This window comes from Pezoporus wallicus, unplaced genomic scaffold (genome assembly GCF_028554395.1).
Source record: "Pezoporus wallicus isolate ANWC-B61680 ecotype Strahan unplaced genomic scaffold, APGP_CSIRO_Pwel_v1 contig_3812, whole genome shotgun sequence".
NCBI classification, from domain to species: domain Eukaryota; kingdom Metazoa; phylum Chordata; class Aves; order Psittaciformes; family Psittacidae; genus Pezoporus; species Pezoporus wallicus.
In genome coordinates, this window is record NW_026639618.1 from 4332728 (window position 1) to 4349143 (window position 16416).

Genomic DNA, 16416 nt, shown 5'->3' on the forward strand with positions numbered 1-16416 from the left:
TATTAGGGAAAGAATTTGCCCAGATTCAGACTTGTTGAACCTCAAAAAGACCTCCCATGTCCTTAGCTTGTTTGGCTTTGTTTCAAGTGCAGCTGGGAGAGTGACAGAATGCTAGTAATTATGACTAGTGTTTTTCCCAAGTCATAGAACAATTTGAGTTGGAAGGGACCTTCAAAGGTCATGTAGCCCAGCCGTCCTGCAATGAACAGTGACATCATCAACTAGATCAGGTTGGTCGAAACCACATTCATCCTGATGATGGAGGTATGTTAAAAGTTCTATCCTTTTCCAATCAGTAAGAGTTTCTGGTTTTGGAGACATATGTGCAGAGTTTTAATTCCTGCTGCACTTGCATAGGATGAAATGGGAAATAGCATTACAGGAACAGCAGTGTCTGTCTCCCTTTTGCAATGTAGCTCTATTTCATCTTGTTACAGGCAGTGTGATGACATATCTAAATGCTTACTTAACTGTTATTAAATGCCTTTAGACAGTTTTAGTGCTGAAAAAGAAGAAATCATTGAATGAAGCCCATTTTGCTGTTTGTTTTTTTTTTTCCTTCTGGTCAGTGAATTTTATATATATATCTATATATATATATGCATTTTTTAAGATGAGCAATATCTGCTCTAGTATCATCATTTTATTCTGCAGTAGCTGAACAAAATAAACTCAAGTTTCTAACTTGGGTCTACAAAGAGATTCTTAATAAGATTTACCTTGTGATTCCTGTGCTTGGCAGTTGTATTAGCCTTTGTTTTACCTTACTCTCATTCTTTCTATGTGTATGACAGATACATGCATGTGCAGACAGTAATTTGAAGGAAAAATGATGTGAATGAGAGGACAAAGTAAATGATCCTTCATTAGTAGTGAATCTGCTTCATCTGATGTTTTTTGAAGCCATCAGTAGAGTTCTTAATTCCTTGGCTCCAAGATGTTTTTTGCCATTTTACCACCTTTCCCGCTTCCACAGCTTGTTTGGGAGAGTCTCACATGCCTTCTTTCCAGCCTCAGACATGCTCCTTTGTTTAAGGCTGAAAAGTGAATGGGGAGAACATTATGCACTGAAACTTCCTCAGGCAGTCATTTAGGGTGAGTAGAAAGAGATTGATGCAGACTAAGAATGGAGTCGCAAGAAAAAAGGGATGAGACATGGGAGTAAAGCCATAAAGCAGGTACCGATGTGCTTAAAGAGCTTTGCCTGAAAAGAGGTTTTAGGGTTTCCTCTGAATGGAGAGGTATTTTTTTTTGATTTCTGTGCTCAGTCTGCTGAGATCTAATCATGACAGTTTAAAGGATCCATGAAGTTACTGTATCAGCATTTCTCTTAGTCTAGATTCACAAAAATCACAGTCCACTACTTGATGTTGCACAGTTAGGGTATATACTCCGTATTAGAATAGCAGACTTTTTTTTTTTTCCTGAATACACAACCTGAATGACACTATTGCTTTATGGTTTAATAGATTTCATACTATTTTACTAACCGGGAAAGATATATATTTGAGAACATGGAGGAAAGGGAAAGATAACTCTATGCAATGTTTTTTTCAAACTTTTATATACTTTCTTTGAGTATATAATGTAGTCTGAGCAAAACCGATGATGTATGTGTACTTTAGCTACAGTGTAATTAACGAACAGAAAGCTTGCACAGGGCATTGTCTGCTTTTACTTTCCTCTCACCATTTCACAAAATTGGACATGAGTGTTTAACTGGACTCTTTGTCCTTTTACCTCAAGAGGAACGTTATTCAATGACAAGATATTTAATGTTCAAACCTTTTTAAGACCTTGAATGCTTTTTTTTTATTATTTTCTTAATTTTTAAAATAAAAATCTTTCTGTAAAAAGTGAATTAACCATCTTATTCATTCTTTATAGTTTTTGATCTCATTTCATCAGCTGTTCATACACAATTCTGCATCTGTCATTTAATTAATGAGTGGGAGCAATCCCCATTGCTTATGTAGTATCATTTGAGTTTGACTACTTTACAATCATCCGATATGTACAGAAAATTGGTTTGTATATGGTAACATAAATTCCAGGTGAGATAGCATCCTTCACCAAATTAAAGGTGGGAGCGGGGGGGAACCTTAGAGAAGCTGACATGGGGTTTTGTTATCTGACATAGTAGAAGTGTTTCCATATTTTTAACATTCATAATCTCTTCAGCAAGTAATTAATATGAAGGAAACTATTCTATGCTAAATTTCTAAGGAATATGGCTGACTTTTTTATGGTTGACAGAGATTAATTTTCAAAGTTCATACAGTTGTGCATTACTCTGAAAGGGAGAAGAGAACATGATGGATTTGGCATAGATTTGGATGTATTTTGGAACATGCCTAAATGGAATGAACAGATTGAATAATACAGCTAGAGAACAGGTGCCAGAGGTCTTCCCTTAAATTAGGTAAAGAATGTAAGGTTTTCAACAGGCCACAAGCAGCATGCAAACAGGAAGCCCCTGTTACAGCATGTTTACTCTGAACTGTCTGACAGCATGAAAAGCCCAGCGCATACTGAAAAAACACCAATGAAATCAGCAGTAGTTTCCTTTGGTCAGTAAATTCTGCACAAAACAGAAAAACTTCAAGAATAGTGAAGGAAAAAGAGAAGGAAATCAGTGTGTATTTGCCAGAGACATGAGCACCTCAGGATCAGACAGAAGTATGAAGTATAATGAAACATTTTCTTCCGCTGCCGTTGCTTCATGTCACCGAGTAGTAGTTGAGAGAGAGAAAAAGTGAAATGAAAGAAGTTGAATGAGAACACTGAAGTAAAAAATTGGGTGATAATAATCTTGGGTGCTTAAAAGAATCTTTTTAGTCCCTTAATATGCATGAAGTGTGTAATATCATATCCTAATGAAGTTCATGAGATTATTTCCATAGCTTTCCATAGCTTTCAAGGGCCTTTGAATCTGACATTGCAAGGAAGTTTCCCCTCTGCTAGCTTTTAACAGTTCAGGTGCCACATATCATTTTTTCAGAAAGGATCTGTATTCATCTTTCATAGACCATTATTTCACCATTAATAGCTGCACTACTGAGTCACTCAGCATTACAGACTGCATTCTGCTCAGGCCTAAGTGTGCAGTCACATTTCTGGCTCATTAAACAGCACACAATATAGAGCATTTTTTGAGCAGTATAAGGCAGCCTGTGCAGAATTAAACTGTAAGCATGTTTTGAGTATTTGTGGGGGGTGGGGTGGGTTTGTAAGTAGATGCTCTAGCAGTATTTTATATCATATAAGAGCAATTTTTTATGTAACAGGATATGCCTTAAAATGCTTGGATTTAATTTACTATCAAACTACAGCTTTCCCTCCTTATTTTAAGATGGGGTGAATAGTCCTTTGGAGTTAGTGGTCTCTGTAGACTACAGAAAAAGCCTAGAAAAACTGTGTCAGATACCAACCTGGATGACTTAAGTTTAGCTATATTAATTTCCATTCTAGAAATATAATGCACTATATTGCTTACTTTGATAACATTTAATGATTAAATGCTTACCAATCAGCCTTCTATATTCAGGTTTAGTGCTGATTTATAGCCATGCATTCTTTTAAAAATCCTGTATTTGATTTGTTTTTTTTTCGGTTGTTCGCTCTCACTGTTGGTTTGTGGTGTTGTTTTTTGGTGGGGTGGGAGGGTGGGGGGATTGTTTGTTCGAAGAAATACATATTTACCACAGTGTCATTTAGGAAGATTTTTTGACACTGAACAGCCTCTTGGTTTTTTTCCTACTGAGTGTCTGTTTGTATTTTATGGGTGGTGGTGTTTGGTTTTGTTTGTTTTTGTTTTGTTTGCTTTTTGTTGCTGTTTGCTCAGTACATTTTTATTCATTCCTTTCTTTTCTGTTTTTTTTCCAGTAACAGAGATAATGTATTTGAGGGATTTAACTGTTTTTTGTTTTTTTTTTACAGAGTGTTTTTTACTATCACTGCTGGTATAAGGATCATTTCCTAACATAGCTTTTTCTGTTTTCTGAAATCAGTAAGATAGATCTTATTCTGCGTTGCATCTATTCCATGGCAGAACCAGTTTTTCATCTAAAATGTTTTCATACTCTGGTTTCCTGATTATTTTCTTTTTTTAATTTGAGAGGAGTCCTTTGGATTTAGAGATTCCAGGATAACTATGAGAAATAATTGTGAATATTCACATTTCTAAATTTAGCCCAGTGCTTTAGTTTTGACTTTGGGGCGGAGGGAGGGTGGGGGTGGGGTGGTGGTGGTTTGTTTGCGCATGGATTTTTTTCAAGGGTTTGCTTTTGTTTGTTTTTTTTTGGCATCAAGAGTCTTAACAGAAAGAAGATGGACTTTGTTTTGTTTTCCTTCTATCAGCTATTGCCTTTTTTCTAAGTAGCAGATATTAGTAAAAGAAATAGTAACTTATGGGTCTTTCAGGGACAAAAAATGCCATTCCTGTAACAGGTTTGTAAATGACAGTAACTGCTTAGTATCTGTTGCTTCTTAGTTAAGTAGTATATAGGATATGTGTATTTTATGCAGGCAAATACATTTGTGACTTACATCAATACAAAGCCTACTCACCTGCCCTCAATTTACAGATTTAGAGTTTAAAACAGGCTTTCTCAGATTAGTGATGTTGCATTTTAGTGAGTTCAAGCTGATCTGGTTCCAAATTGGGAATTAATGTTTTAATTTTTATTGTAACTTCATATGTGTGACATCTTACTTGAATCTGAAAAACTTCCTGGTATTTTTCGGTTTTTTTTCGTTAATGCCATACAAAATTGAACTGTGTACTTCAGGTGTCTCTGATAAAATTTGCAATTCTGGTGGGTCATTTTACTTGCAAACAAAATCCATTATAGATCTTTATACAGATCTTTTATACGTACCATAAAAAAAAAAAAAAAAAAAAAGCTGTTTGGAAGTTTTCTTGCTAGCTTGTAATGGAAGGAACATAATGAAAAACTGTTTCCAGAGAGAAGCAATATGTTGGGAAAATGGCCAAAATATAGATGCGAAATTCCTTGAAGGCAGTCAAACTAGATTTACACTTGATCAACGATAATTTTTCATGCTCTGTAACAAATCTTGCTACCTTTTGAAAAGTTTTCACTGGTGGAACCCAGTTCCTCTTTCTTAATCCATAATTCTGTCAAAATCTTTATATGGATTTTTACTTCCCATATGCATCTTCTTTCTTCAGTTTGTTTTTTTTAGTTTTGAGAAGACTGCTTAATATGGAGGTTGTTTCAAGTTTGTCGGCTGTCTGTTCTCACTGTTACCCCATTCCTGGTTAGGGCTGGGTGTTTGTAATGTAGCTAAATTAAAAAAGAGGTTTAGGCTCCTATTTCATTGCCATAGAAATATTTTTTTCTTAAAAGCATGCCAGTAAACTGCCTGATCTTATAAAGAACACACCCAACAGACATTTGACTGAAGGAATGTTCATCTTTCAGTCTTTTATATATGACTGTAGAAAATGTTATTTGTGGACTTGTAACTTTAGTTATTGGCTGGACATATTCAGACATGCATATAAGATATAATTCACTTACATAGAGGAATTTTAAACCTTTGCCAAAGAAAATGAAAAGACAAATCAGATCTTGATTATTTTTTATATTCCCATTGTTGTTTTGGGAATTTGCAAACTCTACAAAGAGTAAAGGAAACAGAAGTTCTTCTCTGACAGTTTTCTAAATTTTGCAAGTGTATGATGCTTTCTTAAATAAAAAAAGAAAAAAACGCAATCTTACAGATCAGCATAATGACATTCAACAAATGGACAGAATACTACCAAATAATGAGGCCAATTCTGTATCAGTGTGAAAATGTCCAGTTATATTAAATAAATAAATAAAAAAGAAGCAAAAAGTCAACAAAAGATGAATTTAACACCTTCATATTTTACCAGGTGTCAGGAGCTCCAAATTCGGCTCTACCTATAAGAACTCCCAAAATACTAATAGGGTTCTGAATCTTTAAGGGTATGATGCATACATACGATCTTCGATACTAAAAGCAAAAGAAAAAAATAACTTTTAAGATAGGAGCCATCTCACTTTCTCTTCAGAGGATTTCAGTTCAGACAGTGCTGTTCTTTGTTGCACTGGATCTTCAGAAGTTGCAACAGAACAGGTTGCACAGTATTCTGTAAAGAATCAAATTAAACAGATGCATATTGTCATTTCATACTATGAGTATCCATTTTCTGCTGAGTTCCAGCAATTATGTGAAACCATATGTCAATTCATTTATTTGGGCCTGGGTATTATACCTGGTGCCAAAGCTATGAGCAAATGCTTAAGGAATAATAGATGTTCAGAACTGAAAATTTCATATTTATGGAAAAAAGAGATCTACTTATGAACTATGAAAAAATACTCATAAAAGTTGTCCAGTAAGACATGATAAGAGCAGTGTAGTACTTTAGATGGTTTTAACAAAATGCATTTCAACAACTAATGCAACTTGGCAACAACAAAAACAATATGAAAAAGAAAATTAGGTTATCTTTAATTATTAAAGCTGTTATCTCCCCAAGAACTAAAATGTATCAGACAGATTTCACTGTCAGGTAAAGTCTGTTAGGAAAGAACTTGATTTCCACTATTCTCCGACAAAAAAAGGATATGAGATAATACTAGGTTACAATGCAAACAACACTTTTGAAAGAAGTTCATTTAACAATTGCTACTAAATACTTAAGGCTGATAATCAGTAGAATGCACAAAATAATCTGGATACAAATTCTGAATACAATAGTAATGCAATAATACTGATGTATGCAGCTCGCCAAGTAGTCTGTGTTTTTCAGTTGGTGTTACCAGGTAAGGATTATAAAACTTATTGTTACTGGTCATACAAACCACTGCTTTTGCAAAGACAGAAGTATGAATCTCCAGCCTCACTTCAGCTCAGTACAAAGCTCCTGAGAAATGCTGTAGGAGTGCTGGTCTCCAGCCCTGTATCTACACTATGAGGAACTTGGCTTCTAAAAAGACCCTTCTGCCCTATGTTGTGGGGAGCTTTGCTCATGGATAGACTGCAAGTCAATCATATGCCTGGATTATATTCCTTGATTCAGCAGCTGTTTGCAGAGAGTAGATGCTTTTTGCTAAAAGCCCTCCTGTTTCCCTCTTGTGAAATGTATACTTAGAATGTAGTATGTTATGGGGGTTACCAGGCATTGCTTTACTTTCCACATTTTTTTCTGGTAATAACTGTGTTTTAAAGATTGCTAGTCATGGTCACCTCAGATGCATTTTTGCAGGTTGGGATCTCCCAGAAAACTTTGTACACGGTTTATATGTGGATGTGGATTCATGAACTCACATATAATGCAACAAGAAGTTTAAAAGAACAATACCACAGAAAGACCTTAGTGGTTATTTATTGTCAGGAGAATATTATCAAAATGGGAATATTATTTGTTATGCACTAGGAAACAGGGAAAAGGAAAAAAACAACCAACCAACACACAACAAAAAAGCCATTAGCTTGTAAAGGACCTTGCAGTAGTCTCCACCATGTATCTTTTTGTGGAACTTTACAAGTTGTGCTTTGCCAGTTTCTATGAGCCTGGGGACACCACTGAAATCCCCACACAGGTGCACAAACTCACAAGAAATCTGAAACTCAGTGAGCTTGTCTTTCAGGACAGAACAGTCTACTTAACCCTTGTTTTGACAATAGCATGCACATAACCTGTGGTTGGCAATTACATGTTTACAAGGACAACCAGATAAGTATATGGAATGCTTGAGATGTCAGGACCTTCAGACTGTATTACACTTCCCTTTGTGACCTGCCCAAGCTGTAGTCCTCGTGAATTCATAGGCAGCCAGGGAATTTCCCATGGAGGGTAGGAGTATTATCCTTCCTTTTCCAATGTGTATCCTTTCTTCAGCCATCTGTTTCCTCTTGTGATGTGTGGTACTGGGCTTGGTGCTAGAATGCATTTGGTCAGTGCTCAGCGTAAGTGCAAAATAAGCCTCAGAAAGGTTCACTGAAAGTTACAGAGATTTGGTGGAGATGGGCCTTGCTATCTGCAAGAAAAAGTACCATTCCTATGACTTGCAAGCTGTGCCAGAGCCTTGGATTCTCAAGGTGGTTACTACTGTTGTTCTGAGTGTGTGACCTGAAAGATGCTATTGGCAATCCACAGCATCAATTCCTCCATCGTCCATCATAGTCCATAGAATAAGAAGAGAAGTAAGCCAGTCTGCTGTCCCAGCTCTAAATATTCAGCAGGGACCTTCTCTTCTTACAGAAGTTCAATCAAGAACTTAATTTGTTGTCTGGTCTTGGAACGTCTGAAACTGAAACTTAAACTGATGATTTTGCTATTTTCTTTCAAAGCTTTTATTTTATTTAAAATATCTAAGGATTATTTAAAATCAAAACTGAAGCTAAGCCTATGCATTACATTCTTAGCGCTATTGACTCTTTAATTGGTTAGAAAGTTCTACAAGAGAAGCCACATCAATATGTATTCTGTCTTTTGCTTCAGATTAGACAGGAGAGACTGAAACTGTGGTCTGCTCCAGTTTACTGATTTTTTGGTTTTCTGTTTGTTTGTTTGGGTTTATTTTTGTTTGGGGCTTTCTGTTTGTTTCCCATGAAAATAAACATCACCTATCTTACACCTCCTAACTTATTGACTATTGCAGAATCTAAGAGGAATGAAACCCAAGCTTAAGTGACTAAAATGATGTAGGTAAAAGTTTAGGTAAGCAGAGAACTTACCTAGACAACTGTAATTGTGCAAAATCTTAATTAAACTCTTTTGTTGAAGGGTTTCATTGTCCTTATGAAATCCTGATTCTGTGCTTAATTCTTTATATTTTCCCATTTTAATCTTCAAATAATACCTGAAAAACTTAGATAGACTCTATGAAGTCATGCAAAATCAACAGAGTCTATGGTTAGAATTTACTTAAGAATTATAACGGCTGTGCTCCTAAATCTCTTTAGATTTACAGCAGAAACAAAGTTAAAAATAGACAAAAAAAAAATTAAAAATCATCAGTGTTTCTGTTGGTAGAAGACTGAATAAAAACAGTGTGGCCATTTTATTCTTTCTTTCTCAGGAAAAGTTATATAGAAGGTTGGATTTAAGATAGCAAATACCAGGCTGACCTAATTCTCAAACAGTATTAGAGATTCAGAGAAACTGTAGTGTCCATGTGGGTAAAGGTATTACATGGGGTCTGGGACAGCTTGAATTTTGAAGGTCCAGTCTGTCAGGAATGGGTCAGGCTGATGTGAGTGTGAAAGATCGACTACAGAAAGCATTCATTTAAAGTGAGGAGAGTTAAGAAGGACATATCAGTTTAAATAAGAATAATGTTTTTTTTCTTCTGCTGTGTGTTATGAAGAACTTGAAATTTGAATGATTTGCCCTGACTTTGTGCTCTGGGAAAAAGAAAAAAAAAAATCAAACAGGAAATAAGTCAGGATTTTTTGTTTGGTTGTTTTTTTTCTTTGTTTCTTCCCCTAATTCTCAAATAAATAAAATTCCTCTTTCTTTTCTGTCAAGAAGACATGCACAAATTAATGAAAATAAGCAAGTAATTTTATCTCAAGTTTGGGATACAGACTCTTTACTGATACTCGATTTGGCATGCACTAGAAAACTAAGTTTAGAAATCACTGTTAACAGCAAGAAATCTGAGGACTTCTATTATATTGATAGAATCATAGAATCATAGACTAGTTAGGGTTGGAAAGGACCTTAAGATCATCTAGCTCCAACACCCCTGCCATGGGCAGGGACACCTCACACTAAGCCATCTCACCAAAGGCCTCGTCCAGCCTGGGCTTGAACACAGCCAGGGATGGAGCATTCACAACCTCCCTGGGCAACCCATTCCAGTGCCTCACCACCATCACAGGAAAGAACTTCCTCTTTATATTCAATCTAAACTTCCCCTGTTTAAATTTTAACCCGTTACCCCTTGTCCTGTCACTACAGTCTCTAATGAAGAGTCCCTCCCCAGCATCCCTATAGGCCCCCTTCAGATAGTGGAAGGCTGCTAGGAGGTCTCCACGCAGCCTTCTCTTCTCCTGGCTGAACAGTCCCAAGTTGCTCAGCCTGTCTTCATACGGGAGGTGCTCCAGTCCCCTTATCATCCTTGTGGCCCTTCTCTGGACTTGTTCCAACAGTTCCATGTCCGTTTTATGTTGAGGACACCAGAACGGCACACAATACTCCAGGTGAGGTCTCACAAGAGCAGAGTAGAGGGGCAGGATCACCTCCATCGACCTGCTGGTCATGCTCCTTTTGATGCAGCCCAGGATACGGCTGGCTTTCTGGGCTGCAAGCACACACTGCCAGCTCATGTTCATTTTCTCATCAGCCAGCACCCCCAAGTCCTTCTCTGCAGGCCTGCTCTGAATCTCTTTTCTGCCCAACCTGTAGCTGTGCCTGGGATTGCTCCGACCCAGGTGTACTTGCAGGTTGAACTTCATGAGGTTGGCATCAGCCCACCTCACAAGTGTGTCGAGGTCCCTCTGGATGGCATTCCTTCCGTCCAGCGTATCAACCAAACCACACAGCTTGGTGTCATTGGAAAACCTGCTGAGGCCGCACTCAATCCCACTGTCCATGTCACTGACGAAGATGTTAAACAAGACCAGTCCCAACACCGATCCCTGAGGGATGCCGCTCGTTACAGGTCTCCAGCTGGATATTGAGCCATTGACCACAACTCTTTGTGTGCGGCCATCCAGCCAGTTCTTTATCCACCGAGTGGTCCCTCCATCAAATTGATGTCTCTCCAATTTAGAGACAAGGATGTTGTGTGGGACAGGGTCAAACACTTTACATAAGTCCAGGTGGATGACATCAACTGCTCTACCCCTGTCCATCAGTTCTGTAGACCCATCATAGAAGGCCACCAAATTGGTCAGGCAGGATTTCCCCTTACTGAAGCCATGCTGGCTGTCACCAAGCACCTTGTTGCTTTTCATGTGCCTTAGCATGCCTTCCAGGAGAATCTGCTCCAAGATTTTGCCAGGCACAGAGGTGAGACTGACTGGTCTGTAATTCCCCAGGTCATCCATTTTCCCCTTCTTGAAAATGGGGGTTATATTTCCCTTTTTCCAGTCATCAGGAACTTAACCTGACTGCCATGATTTCTCAAATATGATGGCCAGTGGCTTAGCAACTTCATTTGCCATCTCCTTCAAGACCCGCGGATGGATCTTATCAGGACCCATGGACTTGTGCACATTCAGATTTTTAAGATGGTCTCGAACCAGTTCCTCTCCTACAGTGGAACCAAGGTCTTCATTCTCACAGTCCCTGCATCTGCCTTCCAAGACTTGGGTGGTTTGGTCAGAGCCTTTGCCAGTGAAGACTGAGGCAAAGAAGTCATTCAGAACCTCAGCCTTCTCCAAATCCCGTGTAGCCAATTCTCCCGAGAGCTTCCTGAGGGCGCCTACATTCTCCCTAGTCTGTTTTTTATTTGCTATGTACTTGTAGAATCCCTTCCTGTTATCCTTAATACCTCTAGCTAAGTTTAATTCTAACTGGGCCTTAGCTTTCCTAACCTGGTCCCTAGCTTCCCAGACAAAATCCCTATACTCTTCCCATGCCACCTGTCCTTGCTTCCACTTATTATAAGTCTCTTTTTTCATTTGAATATTCCTCAGGAGCTCCTTATCCACCCAAGGAGGTCTCCTGGCCCTCCTGCTGCACTTCCTTCTAGTTAGGATGCGACACTCCTGAGCTTGTAACAGGTGATCCTTGAATATCAACCAACAGTCTTGGGCCCCCCTGCCCTCTAGGGCTGTATCCCATGGAACCTTACTGAGCAGGTTCCTGAAGAGGCCAGTGTCTGCTCTTTGATCCCAGCATCAAAGGAGTCTATTACTGCCTTGTCACATTTCTACTACCATGTTTCAAAGTATCTTTCTTGCATGAAAATGGAGCTGTCATCTTAGATCATTTCAGTCATGTATCAAATTGCCTGGACTTATGAACTACCAGAAACCTTTGGACTCTGCAATAACTTACTATTTTTGAGGCAGGAATGATCAATTTATGATAATTTAATTATCTGATTTATAGTTTAAGTGTATTTCAGTGCCTTACTATTAAAAAATATAACAAAATATTTTTATACCCCACATCAAGGACATTTATAGACTGATCTGTGTTTAAGTTTTTTCTGGATGTGACAGAATGCTGGCTTAATGGCTTCTGCAGCTCCTCAGGAGCATTTTGACAGCCATGTACAGCTAGTCAGGTGATGATTTAAGATGCTCCCTCCTCTCATCTTAACTGCTCAGAACAGATAAATCTGTTTATATGAGTGCTTTTAGGAAAAGCACAAACAAGATTAGGGAGTGTTTTTTTTTTTTGTTTTACATGGCTTGGCTGCTATGAAACTCCAAAACAAGATTCTGCTCCAGTTCCTTCAAGTTACGTAGCAGAAACAGGGTGAAATAAATAACTCTTCAGAGTAACTATTACTTGTGCCTCTTCATTGGCGCAGGTTCTGTGGAGAATCGGTGGTCTCATATTCGAAGTCTGCATTTGAAAATATCTTGTATGGAATCTATATGGAGTCTGGCTTGTGGGTTCTTTGGCTATTTCTATATTAGTAAGTAACATAGACTAAGAGGAGGTGATATATAGGTTGAAACAGCTGGTACTGAAACGCTGCTGGCAACACTGTTCATATTCAGAGATATTCTTATTTCAGAGTTGTTCCAGTGTAATTCAGAAGTATATCTATCTTTCAGTTTAGTTTCATCCAAAAAGAATCACTTCATGTGCTCCAAACCCATACCCCACTGTAAAACAAAACTCAATCTGGAGTTTTATTTCACAAACACACTGAGCTCTGAAGTGTGAAATGTTAATGTTGAAATGACCTTCTGTCACTTTGACCATGTAGAAAGGCATGCAATCTTTGTGTGTCTAATCCATCTAATAATCTCTCACCTGTTGAACAGTTCATCCTCATCCTGAAGCTGGAGTTCTTAGTCAAGAACTGTCTCTTGGAATTCTTAATCTAGTACAAATCTTTGATTGTGATGTAATTCTTCCAAACTGGCACTGCCTAGAGAAAGAACAAAATAGGTTTCTTAGGAAAAAAATCTCTCTCAGATGATCATACACAAGTTTATGCTCTACACAGTCATTCTTGTACCTGTCATGCTGCGTGTAATAGGTAACAGACACTTTTTTTGAGTTTGTCTTTTTCCCATCTAAAATGTAGTTTACAGTAATTTAATTGATTACATTTACAAGTCACACCTCACTATATTCAAGACAATGTGACCTTAAGTCTTCTAAACTCTGAGTTTACAATGATTATAATAGAGTAAAAACTGATGTATTCTTTTCTTACTTTATCAATTTTAATATGTCATGTCTTCAGATCCTATACATGAATTTAAGGGGAATTGTGATAGTCTCCTCCATTTCTTTCGCTAAAGCTCTCAAGAGTGCATCGCAGGTATGATAGCAAAGTTATAAAGGATTTTTATAATTCCCAAACATTTTGCTTACTCCACAAAGTTTGATGGTGAATGATGAAGGCAGTGATTGAGGTGTCTGAAAATATAATAAGAAAAAAACCCCAAACCCCACAGTTCTTGTACTGGAATAAACACTTCATAAGTAACACAGTATAGAAACTTCAAAAGGAGACAAGAAGTAGGTTGAAGGTAGGTAATGAAAATGAATATTAAAAATGAACAGAATAAAGAGGTAAACAGAGTTGAGAATGCAATACAGAACATATCCTATCAAGACAGTTGTAATAGAGATCTTTGAAATCAAACAGATAAACATAGCTTTATAGTTTTTTTTTAACAGTAGTGATGATGGACTAGAGTCAGGCACATGAAACAAAAACTATAGTACAACAGACACGACAGGAAAGCTGTGATTATAAATTCCATTGACTATATGGTTAATAGATAAACATAGCTCTGTAGCTCTACAGTGTGTTTGCACCAACAAATCATCATTTTATTAATCCACTGATGATATTGATGATAATGTCATACAACTATGTGAATAAATAAATCATGTATCGTGTAATAGCAATATTATGGATTTTTTTTTCTCTCTTTCTTAAAAGCAGGGAACACAGAAGCAAAGTTTCCCCACACATTTTAGAGAAATCAAAAGTCAATTATTATGTATTTATGAGAAAGTAAAATTAAAATATATAATTTTATGCATCCTGGTGCAGTCATTGGCATTCTGGGTTCTTTCCCTTTGTTATATTTTATTCACTGAGACTACATTAATTTACTTTTTATCAGCCTATTGAGAATTTCTGTATGACATTCATGGTTGGTTCTAAAATAATAGCTCACCTTGTCTGTCAGACTGTTTCATAAATCCTTCAGTTAGAATGGATACTCGTAACAGAGCCTTCCAAATCGCCGAACAATCTCTGAAAAAATATGCAGTAGACTTTCAGAGATTGAGTACTTAACAAGCCTAAACCACAAGCCTATTAGGGATGTATCTACTTCTGCTGTAGGCAGAGAGAACCTGACTTTTACATTCTAGTGCTACAATGCCAAAATTAGCCTTAAAGCAGACTTTTAATTTGTAAAGGTTGTTTGTGCATTTAATACTTTCATATTTGCTGAAATTTAATTCCTGTGTGATCTAGCTCCAGTGTCTGATACTTTTGTGTGGAACATTTACAAGATCTGCTAGTATAGTGCGGTGGAATTTAGCAATTCCATATTTTAGTAATATTTTTGTTTCTAAATTAAAAACTAGCAGCTTATTTAAAGATATATACAGGAATGTGATCCTTGTTTCTAAAGCAGAAAATTTAATATCTTCAATACTTATATTAAAAAAACTATTATCTTTCATTTATCATGCAGTAGTTAATATTTTAAAGAAATATTTATTTATTTTTTAAGGAATAAGGAAGAAAAATTTCCCTAACTTCTGGTCATAGTTGATTTTTTGTGTTTTTTTTTTTGCTTGTATGTTTATTTTCCCCCTTACTCAGGACTTCTTGTGTTGAAAACCCCATAAAAAGCCGCAGAACTTCATAGATCTAATTATTTTATTTTTTTTTTTTTAATTACATCTTGGAAAGCAAGATACTTGTGTTTTTTTCCTAGGGAAATAACTTATTTAAATCACGGTTTGTTCTTCAAAACCATCGTGAATGTTTCAGATTAATACATTGCTATCTGCTAGTATTAGGTCCCCAGAAAGAGGACAGCTGAACTAAATCTTAGTACAGCCACTTCATGTTTGTTATACAGGTTGATGAGCTCAATGTGACTAGTTCAACAGGCAACTCTGACATTTGTTATTTATTTGTAATATATATAACATCTTGCTGTTTTATAATGTAACTAAGAAATAATATTTACTTAAATATTGATGTGTTTACTTTCTACATAAGCTTACGTATTTTGGTACAAAATATATTAAAGAGTACGTTCATCATATTATGTTAAATCCAGGGAAAACATCTGTAATTCTCTCATACTTCTTTCATAGTCATTGTAATTGTGTGTAGGGTCTTAGTAATAATCTGCAGTTATGCATTATGTGTAGCTGTATTTTCTGTCAGGCTAAGTCCATATGTATATTTTTTGGGTGTAGGTGATTTCTTTAATATTATTACAAAAGCCTAGCATGGTAAATGTATTGTGCAAGGGTATAATCCATTCTTTCCATTATTCCTATCAAAAATTCCTCTAAGGTGGAAATGCTGAGTGTCTAGGGTACTAGGAAATCTACTCTTATTTTTACATATTGCAATGCTCTACTGACTTTACTCCAAAAAAAAAGATTAAATGAATACGTCCAATAATTAAAGCAGGTGGTGAAAATTAATGGTATAAATAGTATAAATTAACAGTATAAAAGCAGCAGATTGTTGGATGATTTCTCAGCATTTTAGAATTGAGTAGGAAAAATGTAATGGAGCAAAAATGGATGGAAAAGATGACTTTAAAATTTTTTTTTTTTTCATTTCTCTGCTAGGTTCTGTAGCTACTGCCTGCCGTGATCCTGGTGTCCCCATGAATGGAACTAGAAATGGGGATGGGAGAGAACCTGGAGACACTGTCATTTTTCAGTGTGACCCTGGCTATGAACTGCAAGGAGATGAGAGAATAACCTGCATTCAGGTAGAAAATCGGTACTTCTGGCAGCCCAATCCACCAGTCTGTATAGGTATGCAGAAAAAAATCAAATAATACTTACCTTAATTTTGAAATTGTGGTGTAATGAATCACACTGCTCTAGGAACTTTCTTTGAAGAACAAATGTGCAGGAGTGTTGCACATCTGATGAATTATTCTTCATGGAGCTCCAATGGACATTAACAAAATATTTACTCTGTAATTGTTGGTATAATAGTTCTTATCTTGCCCCTTTCAAGGCTGTATCATTTATAATTTGATGATCTGTGA

At 36.7% G+C, this 16416-nt stretch overlaps 1 protein-coding gene across 1 annotated transcript in view; it reads left to right on the forward strand.

Annotated features, from left to right (window-relative positions):
- The window catches only part of CSMD3 (CUB and Sushi multiple domains 3), a 599019-nt gene that overhangs the window by 402608 nt on the left and 179995 nt on the right, over window positions 1-16416 (forward strand). The window contains exon 28 of the mRNA XM_057415252.1: window positions 15986-16177. Within this exon, the coding sequence (XP_057271235.1) occupies window positions 15986-16177 (192 nt within the window). The remainder of the gene's footprint in view (window positions 1-15985; window positions 16178-16416) is intronic.